The sequence below is a fragment of the Ranitomeya imitator genome, chromosome 1 (assembly GCF_032444005.1).
Source record: "Ranitomeya imitator isolate aRanImi1 chromosome 1, aRanImi1.pri, whole genome shotgun sequence".
NCBI classification, from domain to species: Eukaryota; Metazoa; Chordata; class Amphibia; order Anura; family Dendrobatidae; genus Ranitomeya; species Ranitomeya imitator.
The window spans coordinates 428,763,959-428,788,682 of NC_091282.1; the positions used below are offsets into that span (position 1 = coordinate 428,763,959).

The 24,724-nt window shown below is 43.0% G+C and overlaps 1 protein-coding gene across 1 annotated transcript in view; it reads right to left on the reverse strand.

The window, feature by feature from the left end:
- Positions 1-24,724, reverse strand: part of LOC138670712 (transmembrane channel-like protein 1) — a 181,687-nt gene that overhangs the window by 124,696 nt on the left and 32,267 nt on the right. Inside the window, exons 2-6 of the mRNA XM_069758357.1 lie at positions 20,681-20,942; positions 19,280-19,411; positions 13,667-13,757; positions 8,008-8,089; positions 6,935-7,041 (exon numbers count right to left, since the gene is read on the reverse strand). Of these exons, the coding sequence (XP_069614458.1) occupies positions 6,935-7,041; positions 8,008-8,089; positions 13,667-13,757; positions 19,280-19,411; positions 20,681-20,871 (603 nt within the window). The 5' untranslated portion in view covers positions 20,872-20,942. The remainder of the gene's footprint in view (positions 1-6,934; positions 7,042-8,007; positions 8,090-13,666; positions 13,758-19,279; positions 19,412-20,680; positions 20,943-24,724) is intronic.

Below are 24,724 nucleotides of genomic sequence, written 5' to 3' on the forward strand. Positions count from 1 at the left end.
ACCATTAATTCCATGGTGCTGTACATGAGAAAGGGGTTACATACAGGGTTATAGATATCGCTTACAGTAAACAGGTTTACAGTGACGGACTGGTGCAGAGAGGAGAGGATTATGATACAATACGATTAAGATACAGTTGTACTGTCCCCTTTGCAGAAAAGCACTCCTAAAGTATGGTGTTTCTGCCACCATGCTTCACAGTTGGGACAATGTTCTTGGGGTAGTACACATCCTTCTTTCTCCAAACAAGACGAGTAGAATTAATACCAGAAAGTTCTATTTTGGTCGCATCTGACCACATGACCTTCTCCCATGCCTCTTCTGGATCATTCAGATGGTCACTGGTGAATTTCAAATGGGCCTGGATATATACTGGCTTAAGCAGGGGGAGCTTGCATGCCCTGCAGGTTTTTAATCTAGTAGTGTGTTAATAACTTTAATGTTTGAGACTGTGGTCCCAGCTTGCTTCAGGTAATTCATCAGGAGATCCTTTTGTGTAGGTCTGGGCTGATTCCTGACCTTTCTCAGAATAATCCTTGCCCTCCTGAGGCAGACGTTGCATGGAGCCCCTGAACGAGGAAGATTGATAGTCATCTTGTGTTTCTTTCATTTTATAATAATTGTACCAATAATTGTTGTGTTCTCACCAACAAGCTTGTCTATTGTCCTGTGGCTCATCCCAGTATTGTGCAAGTCTACAATTTGGTCCCTGGTGTCCTTATACAGCTTGTTGGTCTTGGCCATGGTAGACAGGTTGGAGTGTAATTGATTGACTTTGTGGACAGGTGTCTTTTATAAATTTAATGAGCTCAAACAGGTGCAATTAATATGGGTAATGAGTATACAGTAGGAGGACTTCTTAAAGAAAAACTAACAGGTCTGTTAGAGCCAGAATCCTTGCTGGTTGGTAGGTCATCAAATTCTTATTTCATGCAATAAAATGCAATTTAATTATTTAAACATTATGCAATGTGACTTTCTGGTTTTTATTTTTAGATTTTGTCTCTAACTGTTGAAGTGTACCTACGGTAAAAATTAGAGACTTCTCCATTCTTTGTAGGTATGAAAATTAGCAAAATCGGCAGTGTATCAAATACTTACATTCCTCACTGTATATCTAGTTTTTAATGAAAGCAATGTTCACAGTAATAAGAGTGTCGCTACAACAATCTTCTTTATATTCCAGGCAATAGCAGAGGTTTCCGGTTCTTACCGCTAAACTGCAAGTGTTTCTGACAAAGTCAATCAATGCTCTCTTGGCCTCCCTCACTCTGGCTGGCCCCCACCAAATCTGTTACACCACCCCAGACTGATCCCTGTACTCTATGTCAATGTTGAAAATAATGGCCCCGTTCCCTTGCACCTCCTGGTCACTGCCACAGCCGGTCACTTGCGGATTAGGGTCCTCATCAAATCTTCAGTGTTTGATTTGCAACGGCTATCTGTTGGGTCCAGACGGATGAGGCATGGGCCTTGGACCTTGCCCAGCATAGTCAGGTCCGGTAGACGTTGTCAGGGCTAGGCACCAGACTTGCCTGGTCTTGTCCATGGATCTTGTCTGGCACAGTCTGGATCTAAACAGACTGTTGGTCTGGCTCCCCGAGTTCATCCGGTTTCTCGGCTGTGGCATCCCTCCACGCACATGCCCTGCTTCTCTATCTTGTTGGCACCAAATCTCTTCCCGACATGTCCCTATGGCCTTTTATATCGGGGAACTTTGTCACGAATGTCTCCAGACCTGGTGCTCCATCTAGACTCATCTTTCTCTAAACACTACCCCTTCTTATTGGTTCTGTAGTGTTCCATTTGAGCAGTAGGTGGCAGTCTCGGGTAACAAATGCCGAATAGCTCAGAGGAATCTCATCTTCCTCAGCACACTCTCTTATGTACCTGACTATGGCATCTAAGAGGTTAGATTGGAGATGCATATAGTCTCCAACCTCTGGTCTGATACTAAATGATCTAGAAGTAGCATGTAAATGAGGACTTAACATACAAAAAGTGCCAAATCACATAAACTCTCAATTTACTGTGAAGTAGTACAAAAGGTTATACACAAAAAATTTAGAAATATTTGGAGCATTCGATCCCCAGCAAATGGAATTAATCATGTTTCTAATAGGCAAATAATTATTATTATTAGGTATGCAGGTATTTGCTAGTGATCAATTTGGATGCAGCTATAAAAAGCTTAACCCCTTTCCGACACCGGATGTAATAGTACGCCGATGTCAGACTCCCTTCCTTTGATGTGGTCTCCGGCGGTGAGCCTACATCTTTCCTGGAATATGTCAGCTGTTTTGAGCAGCTGACATGTGTCCGCAATAGCTGCAATATCCGCAGGTGGAATCCCGATCCACCCGCGACTATCAACCAGTTAAATGCCGCTGTCAAAATCTGACAGCGGCATTTAACAAGCGCTTCCAGCAATCGTGGCAGAAGTACGAACACCAGTGACCCCCATCACGTGATTGCGGGTCACCGGTGTATTGACATGACAACCGGAGGTCTCAATAGAGACTATTGAAGCATGCCAAAAGAAAAAAAAATGTTTTTAAAAATATAAAAAAAATAAAAGTTCAAATGACCCCCATTTCGCCCCATCTAATATATAATTGCCTAGAATACTACTTCCTGCAATTTGTGCCAACTTCCTGTCCGGAGCTAATGTCCGGAGCTAATGTCCGGAGCTAATGTCCGGAGATAAGTGACGTCAACAGTGTCCAGTGTCTGATTGGTTGCCGCCTGCTGAGAGCGACCAATCAGAAACGTGCCGTACTGTGACACACTCCGCCCACCATTTTGGTGTGATTTTTGAATTTTTACCTCACAGCAAGTTTCTACTGCGTGGAGGCGGGCCTAGTGACGTTGCTCTTCAAGCTCCTGCCGAATTTCATCAAAAAAATGATAATACCATTTACCAAAACTATATATATTTAGTTGTGAAGTGGTTCAGTGACATTTTCACACCAATTTTGAACTTTTGTTTGGTGTTTTCTCCATATACTGCCTATTATTCACTGACTGTTATACTGAGAGACTGCCGTTTATTAACCTCTTCTTTGCCACATTGGGTATATTGCTCTATTATTTGCCACATAAGGACATTGTCCATTATTGCCCAGCAATTTCTTAAATAACAAGAATTGTCAAGAGCTGGTAAGTGCAGCCATTTTTTGTTCTTTCTTACTATTATTTATTAATTGTATTATTCTTACATTTGAATAAATAAAGTATATATGGATTCTAGACTCCCGATTCTTTAGAATCGGGCTGCCATCTAGCTCAAAATAAAACAATAAAAATAAAATCAAACATACACATATTTGGTATTTCCACGGTCAGAATCGCCTGATCAATCAATAAAAAATGGATTAACCTGATCACTAAATGGCGTAGTGGGAAAAAAAGTGAAAACTCCAAAATTACGTTTTTTTGGTTGCCGTGACATTGAATGAAAATGCAATAGCGGGCGATCAAAAGATCGCATCCACACCAAAATTGTATCAGTAAAAACAGTAGCTCGGCTCGCAAAAGAAAAGCCCTCACCCAACCCGAGATCACGAAAAATGGAGACGCTGCAGGTGGCGGAGAAAATTGCGCGGGAGCCCACGCCAATTTTTTCCGTGATTTAACCCTTTGTTTTAACAGCTAGAGCCACCAAATTTTACACAAAGACACTTCTTACATTAGTAGTCAGGAATATGTAATAAAATAAGGGATATGAAATGGTTTACTGTATGTAAGCCATGTCTCATATCCTGTCGGGTTTGTGAAGGAGATAGCAAAAGCCGGCAATTGAATTACCGGCTATTCTGCTATCTATCTCTGTCTTAAATATAAATATATATATATATATATATATAGGTGTCTCAGTGACATATATATATATATATATATATATATATACCTATTCTATGTGTATATATCTATTCTATCTTTTCCATTCTAATCTGTCAGTGTGATTTTACTGTACACAGCACTGATTTGTCAGCTTTTCAAAGGACACCGGTGGGTAAAAATCAGACAGCAATACGGATGTCATACGGATGTTGCGATAAAAAAAAATCGCATGACACTCGATTGACACTCGCATGACAAACGCATAGTTTTTATGCGTTTTTTCAGTCCGTAAATCGGACCTTTTTTTATCTCACGTGGAAAGGAGCCCTTACATATGTATCTGTAGTGGCTAATGACAGGTTACTACTGATCCTTTAGTGACTTGCCCCCTGTTTCATATACTGTATATACTATTGTGGGGTTAAAATAAAAATTTCATCAAAATGATGCCGGAGGCGGCCTCTGCGCTGTAGCATGATACATGCATATATGCCTTTATGCTTTATGCCTATACTATTGTAGGGTAAAAAAAATAATCTTCATCAGAATGGCGCCAGCAGCACCTTTACAGAAACATCTATCGCATTCTGACATATGCTACTGCAAAAATGCTGCCAGTGCCATTTTACCATAGAAAAAAATTGGCTCCATCAAAATGGCACAGACGGCGCCACCTGCGCAGTAGCATCTATCATCGATTGGCTCCATCAAGATGGTGCAGCCACCTCCATTTTGAAAGAGCCAATTTTTTTTTCTGCAGTAAAATGGCACTGGCGGCACTTGCACAGTAGCATCTATCGGAACGAGATAAATGCTACTGTGCTGGCGCATGTGCCATTTTGATCAAGATATTTTTTTTTAACCCACAATTATGTAGGCATAAGCATATAGGCATGTATAGGCATAAAGCAAAATAAATATATGCATGTATCATGCTACAGCACAGGGGGCGGCGGCAGGAACTTTTTGATGAAGTTGCACAAGTTTATTTTCTAACCCCACAATACTATATGCAGTATGTAAAATAGGGGGCAGGTCACTGAGGGATCAGTGACCTGTCATAAGCCAATACAGATGAATATCTAAGCACAGCACCACATAAAGCCCTGTCCACAGGCCGCCCCGAAGCACGAACATATCTGAAAACTATAAATACAGATTAAATAACAACCACAGTGTGTGTAGTTTACTGAACAAAATCCCGCTGACAGGTTCGCTTTAATTCCAGATTCACACATCAAGAGTTGTCTTTGGAACACGTTTTAACCCCTTTCTGGCATTGGACTTACTATTCCATCCATGTCACCTGGGACTTAATCCCCATGGACGGAATAGTACATCGTTACCAATTGGCCACGCACACGGGGAGGTTGCAGCCGATCGGACCGGGTGTCAGCTGATTGTCACAGCTGACACCCGGCACTAAGTCACGAATCGCTCCCGGCACTTTATCGCCTGAAACACTGCGATCAAACATGATTGCAGTGTTCCGGAGCTGGTACAGGAGCGGACAGCACCCCTGCCTTAGGATCGGAGACCCCGCGGCGTGTCCCGATTGCTGCCATGGAGACCCGATGTCTTCATGACAACATCCAGGTCTCCAGAGCTGAGAGACTTCCTGTCATGCACAGTGCATGTCAGGTAGTCTCTAAAGTTAGTGCGCAGAAGCTGCAGTGCTGACAGCTTCTATAGCATGCAGATCTGCATGCTATAGAAGAGATCAGCCTGAAAAAAATGAGTGTCCCATGGTGTAAAACTAAGATTGGATTTAGAAAAATGTTTTAAATAATTTAAAAATATTTTAAAATCTCTATCTCTGACAGCGGCATTTTACATGATCTCGCTGGAAGTGCATCACTAATTCCGCCCATCAGTGCCCATGTCACATGACCGCTTGTCATGTGGGTTGGCATGACACGCAGGGTCTGCAGCAGACCCCTGTAGTTGTCATTGCCGAATTACTATGGGGCCGCTCACCAGCAAGTAAGCATTTCTGGTCTGTGAAGCACCTGCGATTGGATGATCGCAGCTTCTAGTCTCCCATGGAGACTACTGAAGCAAGTAAAAAGTTAATAAAAAAATGTTTTAAAAATATATAAAAAATATATATGTAAAAGTTCAAAAAGTTCAAATCACCCCCCATTCCCCCATTCAAAATAAAACAATAATAAAAAATAAAAAATACATATATTTGGTGTTGCCAAGTTCAGAATCGCCCAATCAAATAAATATGCAAAAAGAATTATTCCAAATGGTAAATGGAGTAGCGAGAGAAAAAATCAAAACTCCAGAGTTAATTTTTTTTGGTCGCCACAACATTGCATTAAAATGCAAAAGATCGTATCTACACCAAAATGGTATCAATAAAAACATCAGCTTGGAGCGCAAAAAATAAGCCCTCACCCGACCCGAGATCACGAAAACTTGATATGCTACAGGTTACGGAAAATGGCGACTCTTTAAAAAATTTTTTTTATAAACTATGGATTTTTTTTTCACCACTTAAATAAAAAAAAATCTATACATGTGTTGTATCTACAAACTCGTAATGACCTGGAGAAGAATCATAATGGCAGGTCAGTTTTAGCATTTAGTGAACATGGTAACAACTCATCCCGCAAAAAACGAGCGCTCACATGGCCATATTGATGATAAAATAAAAAAGTTATGGCTCTGGAAAGAAGAGGAACAAAAACGAAAACTCAAAAATGGAAAATCCCAAGGTCGTTAAGGGGTTAATGGGTAGGAGAAGCTAAGATTTTTTTTTTCATATGTGAAAAACAAACCAAATCAGGATTTTAAAACAAACATATGATCCAAAAATGGGTCCAAGAAACTGAATAAATCCAGACTTTTCACATATGACATGAGGAAAAAAAATGGCCTAAGACACATAAAAGATAAAGAGAAATTAATTGCACAAAAGACAGAACAGGCTCTGAAACCTGGAGGCCACAGTTGTAAACTGTAAGCCACGGTTTAATATGTGCAAGATTATTTCTAATGATTTCCTAGTAAAGAATTAAGATCACATTTTACACATTAGAAGCCAAAATATCACAAAAGTTGATAAAACAGTTAGATACAATACCTCAGGCACCATGACTAGACCAAATGTCAGTCCAAAGAGGACCATATTGATTCCATACATCCAGCGAAGAAAAATGAAATAAGACGCAACGGAAGAGCCAAAGTGACCTGATAATAAAAATATATTGTTATTAGAGCTGAGTGGATCTGTCAAGATTCAAAGTTACCAAATTGCTCAGATTTTCCTGATAATTTCGGTCAGGAGCAAAGTTATTTAACTGAATATTTCTTATTATGCTCTGAGGTCTTTCCAGACCCTAGAGCATAATAAATATAAGATGAAAAAAAAAAATTCTTGCCTGTCTCTGAAACCCATCTACCTCCGCTGATCACCATACATCCCTCATTGCCTCTTCTTTCCATTTTCATGCTCTGAATCTCCAGGACAGTTGAAGTAGCAAGCGTGCCAGGACAGGTAAGCAGTGAGGTATAACAGCTACGTGGCTGGTGCTTGGAACAAGCGGTGGACACCGCGTTCAGGACCTGTACCACTGCCACTCACCGGCAGGGTTTCCAGTTTGGTCCACCTTAGGATCTACTTCTTATGATACATACACATTTGATATCCGTCCAGAGGATTCCTCCACTATATCTATTAAATCAGGACTTTAGGGTCACCTTTTGGTATATTATACACCCCATATAGGTGCACCTTTCTACAGAGACTAAAATCTCACCTGGAGGGACTTACCTTGTATACCAATCGAGGAACATTTTGTCTTGACCCTCCTCACCAGAGTATCCTTATCTACACCAACATATGGGATCCATATTCAGGACCTCACCTGGACCTTGAGCCACACATATACTTTCTAACTTGTGAGTACACTGAAGAAGGTCATTGTTACAGACCGAAACGTTTGCATGAGTGGCTGCCAATAAAATACATTAATCATTGAAAGTTGAGTGCCAAAGTTTACTTTATATAATCTCCGGTTTGGGAACCCTCTTTGTGCACCTTCACAGCTGTGCCACGTTACACCCTACTATAACACTTTAGATTAGTCTTAGGTTCCTAAAGAACTATATATGGTTTAATTTGTTTCTATTTTCATGCAGCTAACATGCACTTACTTTCAATTTCCTTAATTTTCATTTCCCAAGGTATACAGGCAGTCTTAAAATTTTCAAAATCTCTTTGAAACTTCATCCATTTCTAGTGGAAACAATGGATTAAACAAAATGGTTGATTGAAAATTTTAATAACAGTGATACAATAATTGCCATCTGTCTGAGATGGCTTAGTGAATCCTGCATTGAGCAGGCGGTTGGACACGATGACCCTGGAGGTCCCTTCCAACTCTAACATTCTATGATTCTATGCTATGTAAAATTAAGTTAATAGTTATATTGTTTTTCACCTGTAACTAAACTTTTTTAGTAATTATTTATCGATCAGCTTTTGCAATGTTATGAATCTTTGTAGTATACTTACTTTGTTTATTTTTTGCTTCCATGTCTCTCAAACATGCTGAAAGTGCTGTTTTAACAGCATTGTTTATGCTCTTTTATAAGCTGCTTTGAACTTCTGATCTAACAAGAATCATACTCAAACACTGGATAAAAATACTCTTAGGGTATGTGCAAACGGTTGGATCTCTGCGGATTTTTCCGCACCTGTTTTTGAAAATCCGCAGGTAAACCGCACTGCGGATTACCTGCGGATTCACTGCGGAATTACCGTGGATTTACCGCGGTTTTTGTGCGGATTCCACCTGCGGTATTACACCTGCAGATTCTTATTGAGGAGCAGGTGTAAATCGCAGCGGAATCCGCACAAAGAATTGACATGCTGCGGAATATAAACCGCTGTGTTCCGCGAACAGCTGCAGATCCGCAGCAAAATCTGCACTGTGTGCACATAGCCTTACTGTCTGAGCATGGTGGAAGGGAGCAGGTTTGTAAATAGTGTTTGGTATAGAAATAAGTATATTACAAAGATGTATAACTTTTCAAAAGCTGATCAATAGTTAAATTTAAAAAAAAGTTTAACTTAGGGTTCCATTAAAGTATTATTGCCATTTTAACTATTTACATGAGTATTTCAAGACACCTGAAACCTTGCAGGGTTACTCTAGTTTGGACAAGCTGACCACAGGATGTCCTATTGCTTAGAGACAACGCAATAAGCTTCAATCCCTAAAACAACACCTCAGAGGACATAAAGCACGACATGGTTCCCATTGAAATAAGTAGGCTATCAGTGATAAATCAAGGATATCCAAGTCTTTACTGTTAACATTTTAAACTTCACAGCATTCATGCATTAGAACAAATTGACTACCACACAAACTGCATTTTCTAACTTAGCTGGTAAAATACATTTTAGTCAGATCTAATATATGATACAATATTATATAGAAAATATGCTGTAAAAATAGGGCCTTAAAAAGAAATAACATCTTCTTTAAAGTATATCTATCACTAGTCTGAGGCTGCCATTTTTGGTTTCTTTTTAACAAAGGAGTCCTTTGCCCTTATACACTGACAGGGTCACTGGCGCAGTGTATGAGGGGAGACGTGTCACTGCGCATGTTGGCATCATTGGTATGAAACCAGGATATTTTTTTCCTCCAGCACACTAATTGTTGGGAGAGTTAAAGAAAGCTACATACATGGGCTGGTTTATGTGAGCACTCAGAGTTGGAGGGAGGGTGCTCATCATATCTCATCCTGCAGAACCGACCCCGGCATGTGTGTTAACAGGACCTGCCAAGATGTCATGGTCAGGTGATCATCACATGGTCTGGGTTGTAAAGCCTGTCTGGAGAGTCAGTTGGTGTCTTGGGAAAGGAGATTCTCTCATGTAGCTCGAAGGAAGAGCTGAGGACAGTGTGTGGTGCCTGCTGGTTGAAACCTGCAGAGAAAGGACTCTGTTGAACTTAGTTTGTTTTGTTTTTCCATTATGCCAGAAAGGCTCTGCTTTTGTTTTCCGAACCCTGCCTTGGTGTATGCTGACTTTGAAAAAACCTGATGGTGTTTCCCTACCAAAGTGTTTCTGTGTCTACCTGAGGAAGCAGCTAAGCGTTTCAACCCCTCACACGTGGTGTTTTGAGAGTGGCCAGCGTTCCAGGAATACACATAGAGGCTGAAGACAACTGCATGTCCTAGGTAAAATCTGCCATCCAGCACAAGACGTCCGGCAGCATGGAGGAGCTTGTTAAACATCTCACCCAGGTACAGCAGCAACACCAGCTTGCCAGTCAAAAACAGAATTTTGCGCAGCAGGAGATGAATAAGCTGTTAGCACAGCAGCTTCAACAACAGCAGCAGCGACAGCAGTAGGACATGCTAACATTTCAAATGGAGCTCCTTGCAGAGAAGGTTCGTGTAAGGCCGTGTTGTGAATTCTGCTTTTGGGCTCCCTCCGGTGGTTGTAGATGGTAATGCAGTTGTGCCTGGACTGCAGGATTGGACAGGTGTATCTGCTAATTGCAAAGCTGACTGGGGTATTTAGCTTTGCAGGACTCATTAATCCCTGCCAGTTGTCAATGTTCTATTGCCAGTAATGGTTCTCTCCTGGCCTCTCCTGCCTGCTGCCATTTCAGCTAAAGATAAGTGTCTTATTCTTTTTCTTAGGCTCACAGGCTGTGTGTCTATTTTTCAGTGCTGTTCATAGTTTATATTTTGTTCCAGCTTCGACTGTCCTGTTGTTTTCTCAGTCTGGTTGGATTTGCTGGAGTTGCAGATATACTCTCCACACCTTTAGTTAGGTGGTGGAGTTTTTGTATTTTTCTGCAGTGGATATTTTGTAGATTTTGTGCTGACCGCTCAGGATCCTGTACTATACTTTCCTATCTAGGTAGAAGTGGCCTCCTTTGCTAAATCTGTTTTCCGCCTGCGTGTGTCTTTTCCTCTCCTACTCACCGTCATTATTTGTGGGGGGCTGCCTATACTTTGGGGGTCTACTCTGAGGCAAGTCAGTTTTCCTATTTTCCATCTTTAGGGAAATTTAGTCCTCCGGCTGTGTCGAGGTGTCTAGGTCTTATAGGTACACCCCACGGCTACTTCTAGTGTCTGTGATAAGTTCAGGGTTAGCGGTCTGTATAGTTACCACTACTCCAGTGAAGGTCTTTTCATGTTGTTCCAAGGCCGCCTGATCATAACAAGGCCGGCTGTCTTCTCCCCATTTCCAGGTGAGGATGCGTACGCCCAGAAAACAGTAAGATGAGCCATACAGAAAATAACCCGAGGGGATGATGTTGAAGCCTTTTTCACTGTGTTCGAGCAGGGTATGAGAAGCTACTGCCAGAGCAGTGGGCAGAGGTGCTGGCCCCCTATTTGACTGGTGAACCTCAAAAGGCGTATTACGACTTGACCCTCTAGGATGCCAAGGAATCCGAAAAATTGAAAACTGAAATTCTGGCACACCTGGGAATAACGATGTCTGTAAGGGCTCAGTGAGTCCACCACTGGGCGTATGCTAGCACTAAACGCCCACACTCCCAAATGTTCAATCTGTTGCACCTGCTCCAAAAGTGCTTGCAGCCTGAGACTTCCACTCTGGTCCAGATGGTCGAGTGTGTGGTGATGGACAGTTTCATTCCTTCCCCTGGCCAACACAGACCTGGGTTGTCCAGGGAAGCCCCCAGAATGCAGACGACTTGGTCGGCCTGGTTGAGAGATACCAGGTTGTGGAGAAATCCCCTAGGAAACCAGACATTGTTACTTTCCTGTACTGGGATACCCAAACGTGGGACTCACCATGGAGGGTGGCTAGACCCAAAACTGAGGGGCGTCCCAATCCTGCTGAGAGGTCACGTAAGGCTGTTATGAAGGATGTGGTCTGTTGGTGGTGTCACAATCCTGGACACGTAGCCACCCAGTGTCATATGTCCTCTGAACCCATGGACTGCAGCCTAGCCTGGTGCTGCTCCTATTATGCCTATCCGGCCTGAAGTGTGGACTGTCAATCCAGAGAGGGTCCACAGTCATGTGCCGTGTCCATCAATAGGGTGATGGTCAATTTTGAGTTGTTGTATCGGGTGACCAAACTGAGGGGTGAAGAGTTAGTAGAGCATCTGTTAGTTCCTGGACCCTACTGGTGGAGGGTTTTAGACATGACCCATTCGCATGTTTTTGGGGGACATCTAGGGGTAGAGAAAATTCAGGAGAGAGTGCTACAAAAATTCTATTGGCCAGGGTGTTACCAAGAGATCCTAAATTATTGTAGATCCTGCCCCACCTGTCAGATGACTGCTCCTAATTCTCACTTTCGAAGCTGCTTAGTCCCATTGCCTGTGATAGAAATCCCCTTTGAGAGGATTGCTATGGACCTGGTAGGTCCCCTTGCCAAATCTGCACGCGGCCATCAGTACATCTTAGTGGTCATGGACTACTCAACCCAGTACCCAGAAGCGGTGCTACTAAGGAACTCTTCGGCTAAGAGTTTCACCCAGGAGCTTGTCCACATCTTTGCTAGGACCGGTTTGCCCAAGGAGATCTTGATGGACCAGGGTACACTGTTTATGAGCAAAGTGATGTGGGAGCTGTGTAGAGTCCTCCAGATCACCAAGCTGCGAACCTCCATTTACCATCCACCTACCGATGGCCTGGTGGAGTGCTTTAACAAGACCTTGAAGGCCATGCTCAAGAGAGTCATGGAGAAGGACACTTGAGACTGGAACTATCTGCTCCTGTTCCTGCTCTTTTCTATCAGAGAATTTCCACAGGCCTCCACTGGCTTCTTGCCATTTGAGCACTTATGCAGCCGACATCCACATCATCACCAATGAAACCTGGGAAGCCGAGGTCACGCTGCACCGGAGTGTCATTGAGCATGTCACCCAGCTACAGGAAAGGATGGCACACGTAATGCCTATTGTAAAGGTACACCTTCTCCAGGCACAGGAGGCCCAAGCGAGGGTTTACAACCGATCAGCGAGGTTAAGACAATTCCAGCCCGGGGACCGCATGCTAGTACTTATCCCTATGGCGGAGAGATAATTCTTGGCCATGTGGCAAGGCCTATTTGAGATCATGGAAAAACTCAGGGACGTGAATTACAAGGTACACAAGCCTGGTCGTAGGAAGCAAAACGTTCTCTGAAGTTATCCCGAAAGCACTGGACTCAGTCTCTAGCAAAGTTGAGCCCTATCTTCTGGGTTATTGGATTCCAGAATGCAGAGGGGCATCCCACAACCTTCTCGCAGTGAAAGAGCGAGATTTCAACTTTTTTTGCACCAAAACAAGTTAAGCCTACTTAACTAAACTGATATTGAACAGTTACATCATTAGAGATTCGTTAACAGCTCTTGGATCTTTTTCGCATTCTGCAGTATATTATATTTTCGTTTGAATGCAAAACTACAACTTGTCTGTCAAAAACATGCCCTCCTATTCCATGTCTAGAAAAAATTAAAATGGAATGGCTCTTGGAAGAAGAGAAGAAAAAAACAAAAGTTTTTATGTATCTCTCTCATATCTATCTATCTATCTATCTATCTATCTATCTATCTATCTAATAATTAAAGAACATTTGGCAGCACTACCAAAAAAAAAATCTGGTGCAATAAAACCTGTTAAGGTGATGTCATTTTACTTTTTGGAGTGTTGCCTGTTTTTTCTGATTATCTATCTATCTATCTATCTATCTATCTATCTATCTATCTATCTATCTATCTATCTATCTATCTATCCATCCAATGCTGCTCCTAAAAATGTCCAATTCTCATAATCTCACACTGAGTTGTAGTGCTGGTATTATCTTTCATACTTACTATTACATACTTACTTTCATCATCATGACTTTGTAAGCATAAAATTTTTTCCCCTTTCCTTTTCCTAGTGCTCCTTCAAATTTTTCCACAAACTCCTGAGCTTCCCTACAAAATGTTAAAATGTAGATCTAAATACATCTGAAGCACAAATTATTCTTTTACTTAAAACGATAAATATATCAGTGTAAATAGCACATGTGTCATCAGTATGGATTATGACTGAGCTATGACAACGTGCCTCATCTGTTTTTAAATGAATCCGATTAAATCTTGATAGACCATTTTACTTGTAATAAGGGTTTATTAGTGGTTAAAGGGGTTGTCCGGTCCAAATCGATAGGTCAGCAGTCACTCTGTGTGACTGCAGACTTATGAATCCCCCCAGTGCACAGTGCCCGGTTTCTGAGTCTGGACCGGAGGGAATGTATGCATTATGCATACTCCTGACCAGAGCCCATCCAGTGAGCGTGGCCTTGCTCTATGTAAATGTATGGAGTGAGGCCGCGCCTTCTAGTCAGTGCTCCAATCTCTTCCCAGAGGGAACATGCAGTTCATTCTCTAGTGTCGGTGTTCGCTTGCAGATGCTCTGTTAGGCCGGTGTCCCACTTGCAACAGCAATGCGAGACTCTCGCCTCATTACCTGGCACTGCCGCCGGCATTTGGGACCGGTGTGTGAGGCTGCATGTATTTCTACACAGCTGAATGCTCCGGTACAAACCGCAGATGGCAGTGCCGGGTATTGAGGCGAGAGACTCGCGAGAGTTTCTTGCATTGTAGTTGCAAGTGGGACACCGGCCTTAGGCATTAACTAAGTGAATCTTTTCACTTTCCCATCTCCTTACATCTGCATGGCTGAAAGGCAGTGACTCACAGAAGAAATAAAGTTTATTTTATCCTGAGTGCCGCACTTTCAGTACAACGGCCGGGCACCGTCATGACATTATTAACCTGCAGATTAACTTTCAGGAAGTAGCATAGCTACTGGGGGGCAGAGGAGGCCCTGGGCCCCATCACATGAAGGGGCCTCCAATGAGCTACTGTCACTTAGTGAGGCAGAGCACAGCACAGGAGGAGAGCAGTATAATGCCTGCTTCTGCCTGATGGAGACTCTGTATGCTGGTAGCACAGTGGCCAGTTGCAGAGTCTCGCTCCTGCAGTGCATGGTGCTGTATGACCTGATGATGGAGCTTCTCCCAGACTGCAGTTTTTTTCACTCTGTGCACACTCAGATTGTCTCAGGTACACTGGGTCCTAGTGCCCACATTTCAATTCTCTCAGACACATCCTGGTCCTGCCTAATTGCCTGAAAACTTCATCAGTAAGTGGGGATGGAATTTATTAGGTTTACTACATTCAGGTAGGTCACTGTGGGAGGAATGTGAGACGATGGGGGTATTGTGGGGGCTGAAGTGGGGGAGAAGGGATAGGGCACTGGGGTGAATAAGACCATGGGGGTATTGTGGGGGAGGGAGTACAGGGCACTGAGGGTGAATGTGAGACAATGGTAGTATTGTGAGGGCTGAAGTAGAGGAGGAGGGGCAGGGCACTGGGGTGAATGTAAGATGATGGGGGTATTGTGGGGGAGGGAGTACAGGGCACTGAGGGTGAATGTGAGATGAAGGGGGTATTATGGGAGCTGAAGTGGAGATGGGTGAGGGGGACAGGGCCCTGGGGGACTAATTATTATACTGTTTTGCTATGAGATTATATGCACTCCATCACATGTAACAGTTGCTGTCTGGGAGGCTGGAGATGAGGAGGACTGAGGCATTTTATTCTAACCAACTGGCTCTTTTAACAGTATTAGTATAACAAGTCAACATATAGTAACCATGAGCTGCATCACATTTAAAGCACCACTTCAGCATTTTGTTTTCCTATTTCACAGCTGGAGCGGTGCTTAAAATACAAGTTTCCTACCCCTGTCTGATACTCACCTTCTGGATTTTTCATCTGTTTTTGCTGCCGCTCCGTTCCATCTCCTGTAATTTGTTACCTGCCAGTTGCTCCAGTGTTTTATGAAGCGGCACGGAGGTTACTAATCAATGTAAGTCTATGATAACCTCGTCCTGGCCTTTTTCTGGCTCTTATAGACTTGCATTGAGAGCTTGTGATGTAGCTTCTAACTTCTGGCCAGTCAGAAGCTGTGCTCACAAGATGGAGACATAGGACTGGAGTTGTACCAAAAAATGGTGAATATGCCAAAGGATGCATATATGACCGGGGCAGGGTACTTGAGCTTAAAGCACCACTCCAGCGGTGAAAAAACCCCTGCTGGAGTGATGTTTAATAACTTAACAATAAGTAATTTATTATATAACATTATATAACATTTATAAAGGCTTGGAATAAATGTCTGCAATTTATGTGACTGCAGACTGCCAAATGATGACATGGAGAGCCTGCAGTCATGAGCCCCCAATATCACTGGCATTATCAGGCGGTCATGTGACCATGTTTGCTATGTGCATGTGTCAACTTGAAAGGTTTATCTTCTCTCAATAGAAGAGGATTGAGAGAAGCCGAAAGAGTCGTCACATGACCGCCTGCTCCAATCTGTGATACTGGGGTCATTGTTACTGTACATGGGGGGACTCAGGGGACCTTATTAAATGTTAAGTGGGGACTTAAAAAGCATTATTATTATTATGTTTACAGGGGCACCAGTAGCGCAGCTACTGGGTAGTAGAGGGTGCTGTCAGGCAGTGCCGGAGAGTAGTTACAGCTGCCGCTATCTATTCACAGAGAGGTGACTAAAACGGTGCCAGCGCCACCCCTATGACTGGAAGAGCATGGCTGCCAGGAGGAATAAGTTAATTTCCTCTCAACAGAGGGGCTCTCAGTGCGGTTTACGCACTGTGTTACAACTCTATTAACTATTATACTGTATTTTGGGGGAACAGTGGGGATATCATTCTATGTATTGTGGAACTAGGTATGTATGGGAGCTGTGGGCCCATCATACTGTGTATAATGGAGCTGTGATCCCACCATACTGTGTATAGGGGAACTGTGAAGGCATTATAATATGCATAGGGCAACTGTTGTCTCATTATACTGTATGTAGAGGAGATCTGGGGGGCACTATACTTTCTATAGTGGAGCTCTGTCAGCATTATACTGTGCAGACAGGAGCTGTGAGCTCATCATACTGTGTATAGGGGAGCAGGGGACCGTCAAATGGTGTATAGAGGAGCTGTGGAATCATCATACTGTGTAGAGGTGAGCTGTGGGATCATCATACTGTGTAGAGGTGAGTCGTGGGCCCACAATACTGTGTATAGGGGGCTGTGGGCCTATTGTACTATGTATATGGGAGTATTGGGGACATCATACAATGTATAGGGAAGCTTTGGGATCATCATACTGTGTAGAGGTTAACTGTGGGCCCACAATATTGTGTATAGGGGAGCTGTGGGCCTATCATACTGTGCATAGAGGAGCAATGGGGACATCATACAATGTATAGGGGAGTTGTGGGATCATCATACTGTGTAGTGGTGAGTTGTGGACCCACAATACTGTGTATAGGGGAGCTGTGGGCCTATCATACTGTGTATAAGGGAGCTGTGGGCTCATCATACTGTGCATATGGGAACATTGGGGACATCATACAATATATAGGGGAGCTGTGGGCCTATCATGCTGTGTATAGGTGGCATTGGGGACATCATACAATGTATAGGGGAGCTGTGGGATCATTATACTGTGTAGAAGTGAGATGTGGGCCCCCAATACTGTGTATATGGGAGCTGCGGGCCTATCATACCGTGTATAGGAGAGCTGTGGGCTCATCATACTGTGTATAGGGGAGCATTGTGGACATCATACAATGTATATGGGAGTTGTGGGATCATCATACTGTGCATAGGGGAGCTATGGGCCCATCATACTGTGTATAGAGGAGGGAGGGAGGGAGCTGCGGGGGGCCTATCATACTCTGCAAAGGGGAGCTGTGGGCTCATCATACTGTGCATAGGGGAGCACTGCGGACATCATATGGTGTATAGGGAAGTTGTTGGATTATCATACTGTGTATAGGGGAGATGTGGGGGCATTCAACTGTGTATAAAGAAGCTGTGGGCCCAACATACTGTTTATAGTGGAGCTGTACATGGAGGAACTTAGAAGACATTATTAATTGTTAAAGGGAACCTGTTACCCCCCCCCCCCCACAGGCGTTTGAAACTAAAAGAGCCACCTTGTGCAGCAAGTCTAAGCCACTCACCCAGGTCGCAGTGCGCATGCCCAGGAATCCCAGCCCCGCAGTGTGAATAAATCATAAGACACTGAGGGGCTGGGATTCATAAGCAGGGCGGCCGCACAGGCGCAGTCAGCGAGACTGCATATGAGGACAGACGGGCAGCGCTCACTGCGCCTACCCCAGGCATGACAAAAGAGCGCAGGCGCCGGCAGATTTCAAAACAGCGATGATGAGGCGGCGCCCAGCGCCAAGAAGACTTGAGTGATGGCTGTGAGGCGTCTGCAGCAGGGGGGAAAGGCCTGCCCCCAGGACTGAAGACAGGTATTTCAGACAAATTACAAAACAGATTATTTCTGCATTTACAGCACCAATAACTAAAAGAGCCACCTTGTCAGAATGCAGCATTACTGCTGCACAAGGTGGCTCTTTTAGTTTCAAACGCCTGGGGGGGGGTGACTTAAGCATTATTGTTACAGGGACTCAGAGTATTGTGACCATCAAAGTTGCATATGGGGTATTATTAGTTCTAGGGACAAAATGTGGAGGGCACTAGCACAGGGCATTAATATTTACTAGGGGGCAAATTTACTATTTAGAGAGCAAAAAGGAATCATTATTACTAAGTAAGGAGCACAGTAATGGCATTATTACTATATAGGGCGGTAAGAGGAGCCGTTATTGTACCACGCAATAGGTGCAGTAAAAGGGAAACATACAGCAGCGGCTCAGTATTGGGGTATCATCAGGATGAGGAGTTTGTGAAGGTTGGGAATAGATGGAGATGGGGCTGGGAATGTGAGAAGTCTGAAGTGTCTGTGCTGTATTATCTGCAGGTGAGTCCTGGTTGGAGAAGTTGTCATGTCGGTCTGGGCATGATGGAGAAGACCGCAAAAATGAACGATTTCATAAGAAAGACCATGAGCTGTAAGTCACTATCTGTAACTATACTGTAATCTTACATGGCCACCATATGGTGGTAATAACAGTACTCGCTTTTGTATATAGATTTATTTTCAATAATAAAGTGATCACCTGCTGAGGTTTACCTATACCAACAATTAGGGGGCGCCACTGTATCTGTAATCATGGTTACCTGGTTAGGGGCCCACTCAGATATTTTGCCCCTCCTGAGCTAAAACCTTAGCTATGTCTCTGCTTGCAGAGTAATAGCATTATCCGACATGACATGATCCCTTTAATGTACAATATAGATTATAGTTATTAAGGTTGAAGGAAGACTATATGTCCATCTAGTTCAACCCATAGCCTAACCTAACATGCCCTAACATGTTGATCCAGAGGAAGGCAAAAAAAAACCATGTGGCAAAGAGTAAGCTCCACATTGGGGAAAAAAATTCCTTCCCGACTCCACATACGGCAATCAGACTAGTTCCCTGATTAACCCTTATAAGGGAATAATTACTTGAGGACTTCTAACTTTTGTTTCATCTTCCAAGGTTTGTTCCTTATAGTGGCAATTAGTTTCTTTTTTTCTTCCACAGCTTCTTTTAGCTTGTCCAGTTCCTCTTCTGTTATTTCATCTTCTTCATCAGACCTACATAACAATACAAAAAATTATTCTGAGATGAATTGGAGGAAAAGAAAAAGCTTTTAAGGCTTTACTACTTTCATTAACAAATTCGCACACTAGGAATATTAGTATGATCATTCTAATTAAGCAAATTGGCTTCAAATTTTTAGTAATTTGCTGAACTTGTCGAAATTTAACATTTTGCGATTCAATTACCTAAAGTAGCCGCAGCTATTTTACACATAGCAGATGATTTCATTAGCCAGAGAAGGCTCAGGTATGTGCACACGCTGCGGAAAGGTGTGAGGATTTTTCCGCACTGATTTTGGTAAATCCGCAGGAAATCCGCACTGTGGATTTATAGCGGATTTACAACAGTTTTTCTGTATTTTTTGTGCAGATTTCATCTGCGGTTTTACACCTGCGGATTCCTATTATGGAGCAGGTGTAAACTGCTGCGGAATCCACACAAAGAATTGACATGCTGCGGATTAAACAACGCAGCGTTTCCGCACTGTTTTTTCCGCAGCATGTGCACTGCAGATTTTGTTTTCCATAGGTTTACATGGTAATGTCAATCCGCTGCGCATCCGCAGCAAAATCCGCAACGTGTGCACATAGCCTTAAATGTCCACGGGCACAGCCAAGCAGGCTTTCCCATCAAGTCTTGTAATTATCACATAAGATTGTATAGCATAACCAATCAATAGGGAATATTATAGCCTAAATAAAAGCAGAAAGCAGGGAATGCAGCAGCTTTTTTTTGTGAATCTGGAAATTGAGAATGTCACAGCTCATAGTTTAATCATAATGATGCAGCGAAAAAATACTGATTCAACAGTACAAACAGTATGCATGACAGCACAGGAGAAAAGAAGAGTAGTGTGTGAGGAACAGGCTGTTAGTTACCACCGATCTGCTTAGCCATAGGAACACATGCATACATACATTTGATGTCACAATAAAATTAATAAGGCTGTTTGAAAGATGTTGAATGCAGCTCTAGGAGACCTCAGAGTGGCATGCAGATTTTTTTCAGGTCAATTGGAGGTTTTGCCATATTTTCAATTCACTAATTCACATTGAATTGATTCGCTGCAAATCTAACTTTTTAAAAACTCAGCAAAGATGGCGAATAAGAATTTGAAAGTGCTCTCCTAGCCATACGTCATTGATACATACAACTTTATTTTAGAGTCAAATGATCTATTAGTGAGTTATAATTGGATTGTAATATTGCACAGGCTGAATGCTATATGCACCACATCATATAAAAAAAGGAAACGTTATTACTCATCAGCATCTTTTTTCTTTTTGTCCTTCTTCTTGGCATTTTCCCTTGCTTTGCGGTTAGCTGCTCCTGCTCCTTTCCGCCCTTTTCTTCCTTTTCTTCCTTGAGGACTGTTCTCTCCACCCTCTTCATTTGTCTCCTCATTTGTGGGAGGTTGGTTCTCATCATCAGATTCTGCCAGCCATGGCTTCATGTTAGGTACTCTCCAATTTTTCTCTCTACGCTTTGGTGGTTTATTTTCCTCTTCTTCAGAATCTCCCTTTTCTTCTTCAAGAAAAAGGAACAACTTAAAACTTCTTCAAAAAATATTATGGAGCAGTTTTATTTTCAACTGGGAAATATTAGTTTTGAAATGTAGTGGTTTGCATGCTCAATGAGAGTATTTTGGCCCAAAATTGTATTTACAGTAATTGAACTGTTTCACTTGCTGATTTAATAACTAATCTTACCATTACAACCATTTTTGCTTAATTGGAACAAAGGAACTAAAACAGAGCAGCTTTTCAAATAGTCTTTACTAATAATTTCCTTCCATTTATAGACCCATACATCTCCATGCAGACATACTCTCTTCAATATGTTCTTTATTAGTTACTAACCTACCAAATGTGTGAAAGAAAGAATGGAACTAATAGAAGAGAGTATTGAATTAACCCTAAGGGCAGTCTCACACGTCCATATAATTCCGGTACCGGAAAAAATCGGTACCGGAATTATCCGTGTCCGTGTGCCCCTACGTTTTTGTGGCACATCAGTGCGGCACACGTGTGCCGCCCGTGTGCCCACTGGGTACCACACGCACCGTGCTGGGTACCACACGTACCAGCATCTGGTACTGAAGACGCGATTCATATCTTCCCTGCAGCAGCGTTTGCTGCAGGGAAGATATGAATAATAGTGTTTAAAATAAAGATCTATGTGCCTATGGGAGGTGGAGCCGCATATTCATTACTGTAAATGAGCGGCCCCACGTGACCGCATACAGGAGAAGATGCGGCCAGGAGAGGAAGCAGCGCCGGCGAGGGAGCGAGCCGGGTGAGTATTTTCAGAACAGCGGAGGGGCGCACAGGGGGTGGGAGGGCGGTGGGCACATATATCTTTATTTTAAACACACTTATTCATATCTTCTCTACAACAAACGCTGCTGCAGGGAAGATATGAATCGTGGCTTCAGCACCAGTGGGTGGGATAGCGCTTAAAGTAGCGCTGTCTCCTGCACGGCACACGGACAACGTCCGTGTGCGGTTCGTGCTTTACACGGACCCATTGACTTTAATGGGTCCGTGTAATACGTGCGCTCCCACGAACACTGACATGTCTCCGTGTTTGGCACACGGAGACACGGTCCGCAAAAAATCAATGACATCTGAACAGATGCACTGATTTTTATGTGTCTACGTGTGTCAGTGGCTCCGGTACGTGAGGAAACTGTCACCTCACGTATCGGAGCCACTGACGTGTGAAACCGGCCTAACAGAGTTTTTGTTCTGGATTTCAATGGAGACAATAAGGTAACCATAGGATCTAGAGACCTAATAGGTCAAAATGTTTGTTCCTGCATTTCATTGTCTCCTGCTGTCTTAAGTTAGTTGACTGATAGTTAATGAGTTAAATTATTTCTAGATCTCAGCACAATCTTCTCTATTTATTTAGGCCTAGCCAAGGGGAAGGCATTTGTGCAGGAGGCGATTGTGCAGATTTTATCTAAGTGCCATATTTTTCAAAGAGCCAGGGCAATTAAACATGGCAGTTGCACATAACAGGAAGCAGATAAGGCATGCAAGACATTTAAACAAACTTGCACCCAGTTCTTTAAAACTGCTAAATGTATTCATCCGGTGGCTCAGTGGTTAGCACAGCAGCCATGCAGCGCTGGAGTCCTGGGTTTAAACCCCACCAAGGACAACATCTGCAAAGAGTTTGTATGTTCGCTCCGTGTTTGCGTGGGTTTCCTCCAGGCACTCCGGTTTCCTCTCACATTCCAAAGACATACTGATAGGGAATTTAGATTGTGAGCCCCATCAGGGACAGTGATGATAATGTGTGCAAACTGTAAAGCGCTGCAGAATATGTTAGCACTAAATAAAAAAAATAAAGAAAAAGATAAAGATCCTAGTAAGTGTCTCATTTATGTTCTAGCAGCTGCAGGCATTTATTTCTACTGCCGTTTCACACACTCTGCACACTCCATCTATTTCAGCCCCTCACTCCTTTCAATTCTACAGCTCTCATGCTCTTTCAACGTTCTTAAATCACAGAAATCCATTCACTACCACCATACTTTAAGCTTTCACAAATCACTTAACCATCTGGTTACTCTTGCAATTCTCCTTCTAGTTGTTGGAGATATCTCTCTTAACCCTGACCCTTCTTGTAAGTTTAACTCCTTCCCTGCTACACTCAGAAACCCTGCAAATCTAATTTAAAAATGTTGCATGCATACTGTGGTTTTTAACTGTGCTCTCTGAAACTAATGGTCAGCTTATAACAAACTCTCCTACATCCATGAGTTTTTCTTTCAAATTCCCTTTATCTTCTGGGTCTCACTGAAACGTGGACCCAGCAGTCGGACACCACTGCCACTGCTGCTCTCTCGCATGGTAGCATACATTTTTCACATACCCCCAGACCTGAGAGAAGACAGTTTGGCGTCGGTCTGCTCCTTTCAACATAATGTTCCTTTCAGGTTATCCTCCCAGTATCTCCCAGTTCTCCTTTTTTGAGGTCCACACTTTCATACTTTTCTGGCCCTTCTCCCTGCGAGTGGCAGTTGAGCATCGCCCTTTGGGCTCCTCCTGTCAGTTCCTCATTCATTTTGCCGTCTGGCTTCCACACTTTCAATTCTTTGACATTCCCTCTCTCATCATGAGGGACTTTAACATCCTCATTGGTGATCCCCCATCTCCTCTCATCTGCCGCTCACCTTTTATCTCTAACTTCCTTTCTTCCTTTCTCAGCCTTTCACAACTTACTAACTCTCCTACACATAAAGACGGAAATATGCTGGACCTGATCTTCTCCTGATTCTGCTCAGTGTATGATTTTACTAACTCCCCTCTCCCGTTCCCTGATCACAACCTTCTTTCATTCTCTATTAAGAACTGTCACCTCGCTCAGGACACACCCATACCACAGATAAAGGAATATACGTGCCATTAATACCTAGAAACTTATGAAGAATTTGCAGACATCATTGGCCACAATCTTCTCCCTATCATGTCGCAACTCTGCTCTGAAACATTATAATGGAACACTGCAAAGTTCCCTGGATGAACCTGCACCTCATGTGTATAGAACAAGTTGGTAGAGACAGCGGCTACCCTGGCACACACTGCAAACACGTCTTCTATAGCGGTGCTCCTGGTGCGTCGAATGTCTGTGAAGAAAATTCAAGTCTGGCAGAAGATTTCATTCATTATAAGTTTATTCTTAAAACATACAACTCTGCCCTACACCTCTCCAAACCTACTTCACTGCACTTATCCCCTCCCTATCCAACAATCCTAAATGACTCTTTGACACTTTCCATTGCCTCCTTATTCCAAGAGTGCAAGCCCCCTCCACCAACCTCAGTGCTGACAATCTGGCCAACTATTTAAAATAAAACATTGGTCATCATATCCGATAGTACATTTTCTCCCAATTCAGGCATTCTCTTTCCTGCGCTTCATCTAGCTCACTTTCTGTCTTTGAGATGGTTACAGAATAAGTTACCGGCTCCTCACATCTTCTCGCCCTACTACCTGCACCAGTGACCTTATTCTCTCACATCTCCTTCAGTCTCTTTCCACAGCAGTCACCACTGACCTGACTAAAATATTTAATCTCCTTCATCTGTTCTCTTTCCTTCCTCCTTTAAGCATGTCAGCATGCACCCATTGCTTAAAAAAACATTCATCCACCAGAACTGTGCTGCTAATTACACACTTGTCTCTAATCTTCACTTCATCTCTAAACCTCTGGAACGTCTGGTCCACTCACGTCTATTTCACTATCTCTTCTTGACCCCTTCCAATCTGGTTTCCGCTCCTTACACTCTACTGAAA